Raw genomic sequence first — 15,516 nt, forward strand, 5'->3', positions numbered from 1 at the left:
AGAAAAAAGCAGATCCAAGTAAATTTTAAATAAAAGAATAACATTTTTGTAAGCCCTAAAACTAATAAGACAAAACATAATAATGCTTTAGAATAAATAATTTGTGTGGTAAAAACCTTTTTTAAAGCACAGCATTCATGGTAATACATGATTATTCTTACCTCTGGGAGCTAAAAAGGACAGAAGATAGGTTCAGAGAGAAGCATGCAGTTAATCCTTTCTCAAATTGTGTTTTCAGATCTGCTTATAGTACAAATTATGTAGTTTTAAATATTAAACAATATTTAAATATTAAACAAACAAATTTTATATCATATCAAAAGAAGACACTCCTGTCATAAGTAAACATTTTTAATAAAGTGATTTCCATTCACCTTGATCCCCTGGAGTATCTATCAACAAAGTCAACATAAAGCATGAAATTTTTGTGAAGCAGGCAGAAATTAAATCCTGAATAGACTATGAACTAACAGTGTCAATAATTAATTATATTTCTGCTCTTTGACTCTAATTTATGTATATTATATAAATTATTCTTCATTACAACACAATATATATGCTATTATTTATCTCACTTCCAAATGAGAGTAATTTTGGGAAAATCTTCCTTCCAGTGTGGGAGGATAGTTTTTTAATTGTCTGTAGTACATGTAGACATATGTGTATGTAAATATTTCAGAAAAGTAGGTGTTGGATTTCAGTTTGTTTAATAGCTTGATTTTTGCAGTCTTCCACTCATAACGAAGACACATGAGAGTGGTCAGAGGCTGTTCTCATCAGAACCACAGTGCAGCAGCTGGCTGCTCTGGCCCCTCTCATCCATCACTTTATCCATTAATACTACAAAAAAATTAAATTACTGAAATTCAGAAGTGAAAAGAAGCGTGGCAAATTGACATAGTTTGTAAATTGTTGGAAATGGGCTTTCACCATTGTAATTCATGGTAATCAAAATATATAGTTTTACAAACAATCTCTGTCCTCACTTGAACAAAATATAAAAAAAATCCCAGAGACAGGAATTCCCTGGGAGGAACCTGGAACACCTGTCATTATGGTTGAGCATCTTGATGGATTCTGGTTGCCTCATATAGACAACAAAGGCCGCATAATCCTGTCTCTGGAATTGTGACTTTTAGGTAATCCTTGCAGCAAAGCAAAGATCAGTTCATCCCCAAAAGATGTAAAGCTGAATGCACTAGAATCTGAAGAACAGGTGACAGACACCAGTTTGTTCATTTGTTTGAGAAGAAATGGTTATTTATACACATTCGTCAGTTTGACTGACTTTATGCTGAGATTTGCTATGCTTATCACCAAGGAGCGTTATCTACCCAAAAACAACCCCAAGAAATATATTTAACCAATAATCTAACCCCAATAAAACTCCAATCATCTGAATATTGACCTTTTTAGGCCAATGACTGTAATACTGGTTTCTGTGTGTGCTGAAATGTGGGTTAAGAAAACTAAATTTACACCAGTAGCCAGAGAAATTAACAGACAGAACATCCTATAAAAATGTATTTTGAAAATATATATATGTGTGTGTGCATATATATATATGCACACACACACACGCACACATATTATATTCAACTCATATAGGAAAACATTAAACAGAAAAAATATTACTTTTTGCCATAAAATGAAAGACTAAATCAACCAAATTTGTGACTCCAGAAGCACGAAGCCCTCCCAGGAGCAATGCCATCCTCTGCAAACATCGGAAACAGCACAGCAACTGCAGCTCATCCTCAGACTTTTCTGATACTTCAAAGTACACCATCCAGCAGTTCCTTAAACAAGGTACCACCTGTCTATTCCCATTCCTTGTGCCTCTATAAAACATAATTGTAGATGTGATCAGAATCTTGTAAGAAATTATCATCCAATCTCTGACTATATATAATTTTATGACTTTACCACATCTTTCATTCATTTATCAATATAGAATTGGACATGTCCATGGACTCTAAGTCCTTCACTACTCACAAGGTGTGCATTCAAAAAGGTTATTGTTTTTCATTGGTCCAAATATAGGGTATGTGGGGAAATATCCAAACAAGGAGAAGAAAAAAACACCAGTATGTTTGTAGCTTCCATTCCAGTTTCCTTTTACAACTTTCCACCATGACTCATGACCATCCTTCAGGATTGGTGATCACAGTGACACTTCCTATGTTTAGAATTTCATCCTCTCCTCTCTTCATTCACCCCAGTATAATTCTATGCCAACCAAAATCCTTTCCTCGGGCAAACTTCACTGATAGCTACCTCCTGCAATAGAACACACCATGCAAGGGTTTTCTGAACATATCCTTTTTTTCCCTTTATAACACTTATCTAATAATTTAATGTCTTTCAATCCTACTAGAAAGAAAGTTGAGATTATAGGTTTCCTGTCCAGGAGAACAGCAGATAAGGGTGCAAAAATGAGGTGATATCTGTGTGTTCAAGTCAAATCTGAGCTTGCCTGTTTGGCCATGATTTGACCAGTGATCATCTTCACTTAGGCACAGAAGACTGCTCTCTACAGTGAATGGGGAGGCAACAGAGTGAAAGGCCAGAGGAGCATCGTACCATTCATCTTTGATCTAGATTCTCCCAAGGCCCAAGCTGCACTCTGACTCAGGCTGCAGTACCCTCAATCACCCCACATGTACTAGGTAAAGTCAGGCTATCTCTGTACGGAGGATCTCAATTTTTGGTAGATTTTTAGTTTGTTTTTGTTTTTGCTGCTGCTGATAGGGCCCCAAATCCCATTTTCCTCAATAAATTCTGCAGCTTATAACTTTTACCTGTCTTCCCTTGGGTGATCACATCTGGATCCTATGCCTACTCATTAACAGTTCAGATCCAATTTTTTGTCTGCTACTTCAAAGATGTAAGTAGCCATGCCTGGACAATTCTGATTTGAAGGGGACATGTGATGCTTTCTTAGGTGAAACCTTTCTAAATAAACAATATGGCCATTTCTATAGTCATAGGAGTTAGTCTGCTGCACCTAAACCTTCCTTAACCCAGGAATCCCAGCCAGGGTCATATATCTCCTATAGTTAAACACCCCACGCTTCTGTGCAGCTTGCCTTTGTCTTGCCCTGATATAACTCCTGCAGTTACCTGCAATTCAGGCTTGTAAAGCCTATACCAAAAATAAATGGGCAGGGAAATATTGACTAGAAGTAACTAGAGGAAGAGGAAGAGCAGCATTTGCGTCACTAGTCTCCAATGTAGTTTCTCATCCAAGTCCTAAGCTGTTCTGGAACCCAAGCTGCAGCCTCCAGCACTGCTCCACATACATTAGATGAGGACAGGATTTCTCCACATAAAAAAAGTTTTTCTTGTTGTTAGTTCTGAAAATCCATATTTCCGCATAGTGTCTCCTTGTTTTTTGGGGTAAGAGTTAGCTGCCTGAACCTGTTGCCATCTTGGCACTAGTGGCCCTAGGTAGAGCCCTTGTTGAGTCATTGAAATCGCAGGCCCACAGTCTTTCTGTTACAACAGCACACATGGACATCTCAAGACAGCACTCCTCTTTTCATAACGCTGGCTAGGAAGTGACACTTACCTGCCTAAATACGTAAAATGATCATTTCTATTTCCATTCCTCTGCTCTGAAACTCCTTGGAGTACAGGATCCAAGTCAGGCTCTTCTGCCTCAACACAGGATGGAGTCATTTCCTCTCTGGGGTCCAGCCATAGTCAAAGAAAGCCTGGAAAAATGGGGCATGACCATTCTGTCTGTGATTCACTGTGCAAACAGGAAAGCTTTGCTCTTATTCATCCAGTGTCTCCCAAATACTTTCTTTACAAGAAGTTCCTTTCTGATTTGGAGATTCAAAGCCAGAAACAGACTATTATCTGTGATTTATGCTGTTTTGTGTCCCTGAAGCAAGCAGCACAATGGCATGATTCATGAACTTGGTAGGATGGTGAAGGATTTACTCTGAAGAGGGCAATTTGCTTTCACGTTGAAAATATCTAAACAAAAATTTCAGCATCCAGGTTCTGCTATTTTGATGACAGTATAAGATTTAGCTTATTTTTAAACAACAGAGTCTCAAGCAATCTTGTAAATGAAATTACACTATTGTACATGGCAGGCCCGAAGAAAGGGGCCTCTGTTAAATTGTGCTTCCTGTATCACCTCCATAAAAGGTTTCCATTGACAGTGGCATCATAAAGCGTGAAATAGCTATTCTTTGGAGCAGACAGACAAACCCCTATAGACCATGAAAAAATGGCAATAAAGATATTTGTTTATTATTTACTAAGTAGAGTACTTTAAAACCCTTACTTTATGTAAATTATATCATTTATTCTTTATAACACCATATGGCAGTGTTATTGTTAGTTCTATTTCACATATGAGAAAACTGAGGTACATAGAAGTAAAAATCTCCTCAAAGTCACACAGGTAGTATTAGAGTCAAAATTCAAATCTAGCCTTATTGAACTTTAAAACTTAAACATTTGTGGACATAGATTGGATCCACAGTAGGTGTGGAAATGTCTGCTAATCATTTTTAAACAATTTTGTACAGATAGTGTTGTGTTTGGGGTTTTTCTCCATAGCCTTGGTTCTGGTAGTGATCAGAGACTGTACTAATCAAGAATCTTACTCCAGATGAGGGCACTTGAAGGAGTTAGTTTATATACCTATCAGCAATTGGCACGTAAAAAATTAGATTATGAGATACCAAAACTGGTAAAAGCTGTGCCAAATTGACCAGATATGATGAATATTTAATATACTTGAATTAAGATAACTAAAGACAGTCAAGGTGTGTGATTTTAGGTATTCCCCAACCTTACTGGAAAAGTGTATACAAATATCGCTAATGATATTGCTTTAGGTGGAACATTGAATTGGTCTGAATAAGGCTAAAACTGCTGAAAGATTCTGGGTACATGATCCATACTACAGATGTCACAAAATCATGACAGAAGGCTGTGAATTTGAGATAATTTTTCTTATGGTTATGATCAGGGCACCCAAAAGAAAGGAGACCCACCTGTGTTTCCAATGCATAGAAAGGCACATGATAGGAACTGGTTTGTGTATTTGCTTTATAAGAAAAGCATGGTTAAAATTGTTCATTAGTGTAGCCAACTTTGTTGTAAGCCATGCTTTCCCCATCACAAAAACCCCTAAAAGTTGTACCTGACTAAATGACTTAGGTCAGTTTTGCAGTACCTGTAGAGTAAATATTGCATCTCACACACTGAAATTTTATCATCTGAGTGAGTTTTATCATTTACAAAAGAAGTTATAATTCTGGTTGGGATGGGAGCAAGCTAGGTAATGTATATATCTAAATATGTGCTGTCATTCATCCTGCAACTCAGGAGAAAATTTGCAGGGTGAAGATTCATTTAACAAAGAAAAAAAGTGAAAAGAAAAGATGTGTTTCATCTGAGTTTTAAAAACATTAACTGGGAAAAGATAACACAAGTCTATTTTCCTTCAGAAAAATGAGGGCACAATCACCCAAGTGAATGACTACCTCAAGGGGCAGGTACCAAAGGGACAAAGTACACTTCCAGGATCATTCCTGACCGTCCAACATCCAATTAACAGCGGTCTCCAGCCTCCTCGTATGCCTCCAACAAATCCAAACAGCAGCTCCTTAACCAAGGTACCAGCTCCCCATTTCAAATAATTTCTCCTCCCAACAAGATAATGACAAGTATTAACAGAACCTTGAAAGAGCTTCTTAGCAATCTCTTACTATACACAGTGCTTATTTAATGAAATAATTCAATTATTTGAGATCCAGTTCTGACAATTATTATGCTTTCCTCTGTTAGGATAATCTTTGACAAGCGGACACCTGGTCATCTCTAGTCCATAAGTTCCATAAGAGGCAAAATTGGTCGTTTGTTCAATTTTATTTTTGTGTTTTTACTTTTTTTTTTTTTTTAACTTCAATACACCATGAAAGCAATTCTTCAGATGGAATGGGGTGGAGAAATACAGAGCCAACCAGAACAATAACACTGATTCTTTTTCTTTCATTTTCATTATATAAATAATATCATCCAAAACAATTTAGGAAAAACAGATACATAAGCTAAAATAATTAAATTGTATCAATTGTGAAATTTATCTTCTATCAAATAGCATATTATTTGACTTTAGTAGTCTATGCATTTTGTGTCAGGAGGCTGATCAGCTGACTATTATGAGATGATTGTACTGATTTTCTTTTTTCTCTCTTTTAATTTTTATTTTGAAATTGTGGGGTACAATTCAGGGTTAGGTATACAAATGTTCATTGTGCAAGTACCTTTATTGATGAGGTGTGCCCCCCAATTCCCCTGGTGGATAAGAATGTGCTTCCCAATCTTAGAAAGAATTGACCACATTGTGGGAAGTCAAATAAAGGCAAGTGCATTACTCACAGTCTATGGCCCATATAGTTTTCCAGGTCAGGTCACATTGAGCAGAAAATTGGCAGGGTTAAGATCCCATTTAACAAAGGAAAAAAGGGAAAAGAAAAGATGTGTTTCATCTAGTTTTGAAAAACATTACCTCGAAAAAGAGAACATAAATCTATTTTCCTTCAGAAAAGTGAAGACACAATCACCAAAATGTATGACTACAAGAAGATGCAGGTAACGAAGGATGAGAGTCCACTTCCAGGACCGTCTCGGACCAGCCTGCACACAGTTAAGAGCAGTCACCAGACTCCTTGCATGCCTCCAACAACACCAAACAGCAGCTCCTTAACTAAGGTACCAATTTCCTGATCCCAAAACTTTCCACTCCAAACAAGATAGTGGTAAGGATTAACAAAACCTTGAAAGAGCTTCTTAGCAACCCCCTACTATACACAGTGCTTTATTAAATTAAATTACTCAATTATTTACTAAATGTATATTTTGAGATCCAAATTCTAACAATTCTAACTATTATTATGCTTTCCTCTGTCAAGATAATCTAGGACCCAGTGGACACCTGATCATCTCTATAACATAAGGGGTATAGTTAGTCGTTTGTTCAACTTTATTTTGGGGTTTGGCTAGTTTTTTTTCTTTGTTTTTCTTCAATAAACCATTAAAGCAGTAATTGAGCTAAAATACAGTGGCGAAATACAGAGCCAACCAGAACATTAGCACTGATTTTTTTTCTTTTATTTTTGTTATAGAAATAATATCATCCTAAACAATTTAGGCAAACAGGTACATGAACAAATATTAAATTGTATCTATTTTGAAACCTCTCTTCTATAAAATGCCATATTCAGCCGTTGGTCTTTCAAATTTTATCTTTTATTCTGTATATGCAAATTGCATTATTTTCTCCCAGAATGGATCACATTACAATTTTTTTATAGTTCAAGGTTTTTTAATCAGTTAACATATTGACTTACCATTCAGTCAAATAATATAAATTTAAATTATTGTACTGTACAAGAAAAATTGCATGATGACTTTAATCAGAATAAAAATAATCCTACATTATTTGACTTTAGGATATTTCCCATATTCTCTTTACCTGCAACTAACATAATAAGAATTCATGTCTCTCAGAACTTCTTTCATTGCCCTCCGCCTTCTTTCACATTCCTTCCTTAGGTCCTGTGCACTTTGTGTCAGAAGGCTGATCTGGTGACTATTGTGAGGTGACTGTGCTGATTAATTTGTGTTAGGAATGTGCTTCCTAATCTTAGGAAGAGTTGGCCTTACTGATGAGAAGTCAAACTAAGTCAAGTGCTTTGCTCAAAAGTTACGTCCTGTACAATTTACCAGGTCAGGTCACAGAGAGCAGAAAAGTGACAGGGTGAAGATTCCATTTAACAAAGAAAAAAGTGTAAAGAAAAGATGTGTTTCATCAGGTTTTGAAAAACATCTAGAAAAAGAGAACACAAATCTATTTTCCTTCAGAAAAACAAAGGCACACTCACTAAAATGGATGACTACCTCAAGATGCAGGTACCCAAGCAAGAAAGTCCGTTTCCAGGACCATCCAGGACCAGCCAGCACACGATTAAGAGAAGTCCGCAGACTCCTTCCATGCCACCGACAACACCAAACGGCAGCTCCTTAACCAAGGTACCAGTTTCCTGTTCCCAATAATTTCCACTCCAAACAAGATAAAAAATAAGGATTAACAAAACCTTGAAAGATCTTCTTAGCAATTCCTACTATTCACAGTGCTTTATTAAATTAAATTATTCAATTATTTATTAAATGTATATTTAGAGGTTCAAATTCTAACTATTATTATGCTTTCCTCTGTCAAAATAATCTAGGACCCAGTGGACACCTGGTCATCTCTATAACATAAGGGGTGTAGTTAGTCATTTGTTCAACTTTATTTCGGGGTTTGGCTTGCTTTTTTGTTTGTGTGCTTTTCTTCAACAAACCATGAAAGCAGTACTTAACTGGAATGAGGTAGAGAAATTCAGAACCAACCAGAACACTAACGCTGATTCTTTTTCTTTCATTATCATTATACCAATAACATCATCCTAAACAATTTAGGAAAAACAGATACATGAGTAAAAATAATTAAATGGTATCTATTTTGATATTTCTCTTCTATCAAATGCCATATTGTGGCAGATAGTCTTTCAGTTTTTATCTTTCATTCTGTATATACAAAGAGGATTATTTTCTCTCAGAATTGTTGACATTGACACTTTTTGGTAGCTCAAGAGTTTTTAGTCTGTTAATATATTGAATTGCCATTCATTTGAATAATATATATTTAAATTAATGTATTATACCAGAAAAACTGCATGATTATTCCATACAACATAAAAATGATGCCATATTATTTGGTTTTAGGTTATTTCTCATATTCTCTATACCTGCAACTAACATAAAAAGATCTCATGTCTCTCAAGAGTTCCTTCATTACCCTCCAAGTATTTTCACAACTCCTTGCTTAGGTCCTGTGTCCTTTGTGTCACAGGGGCTGATGTGGTGATTGTACTGATCTACTTGTATTGGGAATGTACTCCTAATCTTAGGAAGAATGGCCACATCGATGAGAAGTCAAATTGAGTCAAGTGCATTACTCACAGGCTTTGGTATGCACAATTTTCCAGGTCAGGTCACATCGAGCCAAAAATTGACAGGGTGAAGATCCATTTAGCCAAGAAAAAAAGTGAAAGGAAAAGATGTGCTTCATCTGGTTTTGAAAAACATTACCTAGAAAAAGAGTATACAAATCTATTTTCCTTCAGAATTGCAAAAGCACAGTCACCAAAATGGATGACTACCTGCATATGCAGGTAACCAAGGAAGAGAGTCCACTTCCAGGACTATTTCAGCCCAGCCAGCAGACAATTACAAGCAGTCCACAGCCTCCTTGCATGCCTCCAACAACACCAAACAGCAACTATTTAACCAAGGTACCAATTCTCTGTTCCCAATACTTCCCCCTCCCAAAAACAAAATGACAAAAATTAACAGAACCTTGAAAGAGCTTCTTGCCAACCTCCCACTGTATACTGTTCTTTATTTAAATTATCCAATTTATTGAACGTATATTTCTAGGTCCTAGTTCTATTATTATGCTTTCCTCTGTAGGGATAATCTATGACCAGTGTATACCTGGTCATCTTTATTCCGTAGGGATATATTTAGTCATTTATTCAATTTTGTTTTTGTGGTTTGGTTTGTATTTTCTTTCCTCCAGTACATCATGAAAGCAATACTTCAGAAAGAATTGAGTGCAGAAATACAGAGTCAACCAGACCATTAGCACTGATTCTTTTCTTTTATTTTCATCATACAAATAATATCATTCTAAACAATTTATGAAAAACAGGTACATGGTCAAATATAATTGAATTGCATCTCTTTTTAAACTTCTCTTCTATCAGATGCTATATTTGGCAGATAGTCTTAGATTTTATCTTTCATTCTGTATGGACAAAGAGGATTATTTTCTCCCAGATTGGATCACTCTAGACATTTTTATAGCTCAAGTTTTTTTAATCAGTTAAGGTATTGAATTGCCATGCAATCAAATAATATACATTTAAATTATTGTACCATACAAGAAAAACTGCATGATTATTTCAAACACTATAAAAATGATCCTACATTATTTGACTTTAGATTATTTCCCATATTCTCTTTACCTGCAACTAACATAATAAGAACTCATGTCTCTCAGGTCTTCCTTCATTGCCCTCCAAGTAGTTTCACAATTCCTTCCTTAGGTCCTGTGTACTTTATGTCAGGGGGTTGATCTGGTGACTGTTGTGAGGTGATTGTACTGATTTGCTTGTATTGGGAATGTGCTTCCTGATCTTAGGAAGAGTTGGCCACATTGATGAGAAGTCAAATAGAGATAAGTGCATTACTCATGACCGTGGCCTGTATAATTTTCCAAACAGGTAAGATCTAACAGAAAATTAACAGAGTAAAGTTTCCATTTAGCAAAGAAAAAAATTGAAAAGAAAAGATGTGTTTCATCTGGTTTTCAAAAATATTACCTAGAAAAAGAGAACACAAATATATTTTCCTTCAGAAAAGCAAAGGCACAATCACCAAAATGAATGACTGTCTCAAGATGCGAGTACCCAAGCAAGAAAGTCCGTTTCCAGGACCGACCCGGGCCAGCCAGCACACGATTAAAAGTAGTCCCCAGACTCCTTCCATGCCTCCAACGACACCAAACAGTAGCTCCTTCACCAAGGTAATAATTCCCTATTCCCAATACTTTCTGCTCTTGACTAGATGATGAAAAGGATTGACAAAACCTTGAAAAGGTTCTGGAGCAATCCCCTACTATTAAAGTGCTTTATTAAATTAAATTATTAAATTACTTCCTAAATGCATATTTTGAGATCCACATTCTAACTATTATTATGCTTTCCTCTGTTAGAATAATCTATGACCCAGTAGACACCTGGTTATCTCTACTCCATATGGGGTATAGTTAGTGTTTGGCACAATTTTATTTTTGTGTTTGGCTGGAATTTTTGCTTGTTTATTCTTCAAAAAACCATGAAAGCTGTACTTCAACTAAAATATGGTGGAGAAATACAGAGCCAACCAGAACAATGGCACTGAATCTGTTTCTTCCATTTTTATTATACAAATACTATCATTCTAAATAATTTAGGGAAAACAGATACACGAACAAATATTATTAAATTGTAACTATTTTGAAACTTCTCTTCTATCAAATATCATATTTTGGCAGTAGTCTTTCAGATTTTTTTCTTTCATTCTGTATATGCAAAGTATTATTTTTCCCAGAATGGTTCACATTACACACTTTTTATAGCTCAAGATTTTTATATCAGCTAATATATTTTTGAATTGCAATTCAATCAAATAAGATACATTTAAATTATTGTACTGTACAAGATAAACTGCATGATTATTTCAAACTGCATAAAAATGATCCTATATTATTTGGTTTTAGATTATTTCCCATATTCTCTTTACCTGCAACTAACATAAGAACTCATGTCTCTTAGGACTTTTTTCACCGCCCTCCGAGTGGTTTCATCATTCCTTCCTTAGGTCCTGTGCACTTTGTGTTAGGTGGCTGATGTGATAACTATTGTGAGGTGACTATATTGGTTTGCTTGTATTGGTAATGTGCTTCCTGATCTCAGGAAGAATTGCCCTATCGATGAGAAGTTAGAGTCGTGTCCATTACTCACAATCTGTGGCCTGTTCAATTTTTCAGGTCAGGTCAGGTCACATTGAGCACTGCTGATCCTTGGAAGAAGTGGCTCTGTCTCCATGCTCTCTAGTCCTTAGAACTCCCAAGGTTCATTCTTGTTTCATACTTTCAGATCAGCTACAGACCCTCCAATTCAAAGTGCTTTCCTACAACTCAAAAATAGTTCAGGTCACTGAGGAAAGGGAAGACAGAGAAAAGTTCCCTCATGCCTAGCTTTTCCAGTTCCTTGACTGTCCTCAAGACCTCATTATTCTAACTGGAGATCCTCTAACTTAAACCCCTTTAAATTATTAATGCCCATGGTATTCTTCCAGTGGGTGCCTAACTAACATTTTTCAAATACAGCACTGATTCCTTAGAAAGGTATTTGTGATTTGGGGCTTTAAATGCCCTTATTTACTAGGATTATTTCCAGCTGAAATCTCATGAAATTTATTGCTTATGATAGAGACCATTCCTCACTCAGTTTTACTGAGATTTTCCCTTTTTTTCCCTTTGCTTAATAAAGTGAGTGGAAGGAAGTAAAATTGAGATTCTTTTTTTATTCTCCTCTCCTTTTTTTGAGTTGGTGTCTCACTCTGTCATCCAGACTGGAGTGCAGTGGCCGCTCTCGGCCACCACAACCTCGACCTGCTGGGCTCCGGTGATCCTTCCGCCTCAGCCTTCCAAGTAGCTGGAACAACAGGCACCCACTACCACACTTGGCTAATTTTTGATTTATTGTAGAGATGAGGTCTCACCAAGTTGCCCAGGCGGGTCTCAAACCCATGGGCTCAGGCAATCCACTCACCTTGGCCTCCCAAAGCGCTGGGATTACAAACTGAGCCACCGAGTCTGGCCTATTCTCCTATCTTTTGTTAGTCATGTCAAGACGGCATTGTCTTTACCCTCTGCTTCTATATACCTCTTGCTAGAGATATACCTTTTCTTTTTGGATTAATCTGCATTAAGAACAAAGAAGTTTTCTTTCTTCTAACCTCACAAAACAATGAAGACAATAAAATTGCTCCTTAAATCTTTGCCACTTTTTTCATTAGCAAAATTATACTATAGCATCTATCTTTTGTCTGCTTATTCCCCAACTTCATCCTATTAAATCATTCCTTTGAAGATCAACACTGATCCCGGGATGACTCTCACTAGAGAGTAACCTTGTCTTCTCTGTTTAAATTGTGCCTGTGTTTTGGTATGTACATTCTAAGTAGAAACCAAGATTGAAGACTGTTCTTCAAGAAGCTTCCAAAGAAGAAGGCTACCAAAGTGGCCCCAAAGAAGTCATGGTGCTGAGTGCAACAGAACTATTTGTATATACGCTAAAGGAGCAGAAAAAAATGTTTCATGCCACAGTGGCTACTGAGAATGAGTTCTTCCAAGTGAAGGTTTTTGACACTGACTTAAAGGAAAAATTCATCCCAAAGAGGATCATTGAAATCTCAGATTATTATGGCCGCAATGGGTTCCTGGAGGTATACCAAGGTTCATCTGTGTCTGATGTGAAATCTGAGAGAAAGATGGAGATCTCAAGCAGGGTGATTACAAGTGCCGAAGCGACTCCTAAAATCAGTGATCTTTACTCAAAAGCTAAAGAAACATTTGTGAATGGGGTGTTTATGGTACATAAGGTAAGCCAACACAGTTTTATAAAATTTATTCTGCAGCCCCAAATTTTAAAAGTCTTAACTTGTCAACAAGAGTTTGGCCAACATATAGGTCCTACCCACCGCTTTGTTTCTGCTCCCAAAGTAGTTGCACAGAGTTTTTCCACTTCAGGATACGGATATATAATATCTTAACATTTCTCTTTCAAAGGTATCACCATGCAAGCTCTTTAGGAATAGATTCACCAGGAAACCTTGGCACTTTATGAGCCTTGATGATCTAGTCCCAACCACATTGGTCAAGGACAGTACAGAGTTTATATCAACATACATATCCTCAGCATTTTGTTTCTTTGAGTTTTGTCCAATCTGTATCAATGAAAATTTAGTTGCAAATAAAACAGTTGCCTTCTCAAGCCTGGATGGAGGTTGTGAAAACTGGAATAAGAAATAAAATAGACTACTCTGTCCAAGAATATAGCTATGCCCAACAGTTAGCTAAGATTCTGATGATCTGAACTCCAAAGTGCTCTTATCATTTATTCATTCATGCATTCACTTATCACAAGATTCTCAGCAAGTGGCTTCTTCTACATTAAATAATTTTTTAAAATAGAAAAGTGTAAAGACTAGAGAAATCATGTAATTTAATCCTATAATTTATAAATAGGGCCAATAAAATGCAAAGAAGACTGGTGAATGCTTAGACTTATGGTATCTTTCAGTCTCAACACATTATATAAATATCATGTTTAACTGACCTCACTTATTATATGAAGTATTGTTTTATATTCTGTTTTGTATGTTTTCTAGGGGGGCTTATTTTGCCTGTGTTGTTTTCTGTATACTTTGTTTAAATAAGTGTATGCATATGCACATGCATGAACACACACACACCCACACACATAATATATACATACATATTGGGGGTGTCACAAAATGTATACACACTTTAAGAGATGTTATCTATGTTTACTTTTAGTTCGCCGTTATCAGAAGTGTCTGGATGCTGATGGTAACCACTTTGAGCACCTCGTATAATTGCAGAAGTCAAAAGTGACTTGTATTCATCTTTTGTTATCAGTATACATTATTACAAATTTAACAAAATTCTTCCTTTATGAAAATGTGTACACTTTTTGGCACCCTTTGTATATGTGGTGTAAGAATTAATGAGTAAAGTAAGAGAAACGGAAACCAAAACAACAATACTAGATGGATGATTTAGATTCAAGATTTGGGCAGATTGCTGAAGAGTGAATAAATGAACAGGACAGAGAAAGGGGTGACATACTGAAATAACAGTCTACTCCATGCAACTTGCAACAGTCATTCCCAGACTCACAATGAGCCATGAATGGCCTCTCTTCTCTCATCTTGGGGAGGTATCAAATTCACCAAGTTTAGCAGATTCCTTTGTATCCAGGTTCCTTTCAAAATCTCAGCTATGCTGATGTGGTAGCAGGAGAAATTAAAAAAGTAATCAATATTTTCTAGAAAAAATTCAGTAGATAAGGACCTTTCGAGGACTCAAAAGGCAGGATGTGCTGACCAGGTATCTCAAGCTCAGTGCCTATAATTCTGGACCTACAGCTCTATTTACGCTGCCAGAGACACAAGTTTCCACTAATACCCTGTGTTTCTCACAGATGTGAAAATGCTTGATCTAGTTCTCAGAAGATTGATGTTAATTTTCTTTTGCAGAAAAAAGTGAGGGATGAATGCACTTTTTATGAAATACAAGATGATACAGGGAAGATGGACGTGGTAGTATATGGACGACTGACCCATGTCAACTGTGAGGAAGGAGATAAACTTAAACTCATCTGCTTTGAATTTGCACCTTCAAGTGCGGCTAAGTGGCAACTGAGATCAGTAATTCACAGCTACATCAAGGTAGGAACTTCATGGGAACATCACCTTCCAAACTGGCAAATTATTTTGTTTATACTATAAAAAACTAGATTGACTCTTATACACAGAGTCTAGCAGGTGGAAAAGATCTAAACCTTGCACTTTAGTGTGTGTAAACTTTCTCTCTTTATTTATTTATTTATTTATTTATTTTATTTTATTTTATTTTATTTTTTTGAGTTGGAGTCTCACTCTGTCGCCCAGACTGGAGTGCAGTGGCTGCTTCCGGCCACCGCAGCCTCGACCTGCTGGGCTCCGGTGATCCTTCCTCCTCAGCCTTCTGAGTAGCCGGAATTACAGGCATGCACTACCACACCCAGCTGATTTTTTGATTTATTG

General features: G+C 36.4%; 1 protein-coding gene across 1 annotated transcript in view; it reads left to right on the forward strand.

Annotated features, from left to right (window-relative positions):
* Positions 1–15,516, forward strand: part of LOC103266949 (gamma-interferon-inducible protein 16) — a 33,544-nt gene that overhangs the window by 16,860 nt on the left and 1,168 nt on the right. Inside the window, 4 exon segments of the mRNA XM_008064556.1 lie at positions 6,574–6,741; positions 10,496–10,663; positions 12,868–13,287; positions 14,968–15,159. Coding sequence (XP_008062747.1) covers positions 6,574–6,741; positions 10,496–10,663; positions 12,868–13,287; positions 14,968–15,159 — 948 coding nt within the window.

This window comes from Carlito syrichta, unplaced genomic scaffold (genome assembly GCF_000164805.1).
Source record: "Carlito syrichta isolate Samal-C Ts95f unplaced genomic scaffold, Tarsius_syrichta-2.0.1 Scaffold307691, whole genome shotgun sequence".
NCBI lineage: Eukaryota > Metazoa > Chordata > Mammalia > Primates > Tarsiidae > Carlito > Carlito syrichta.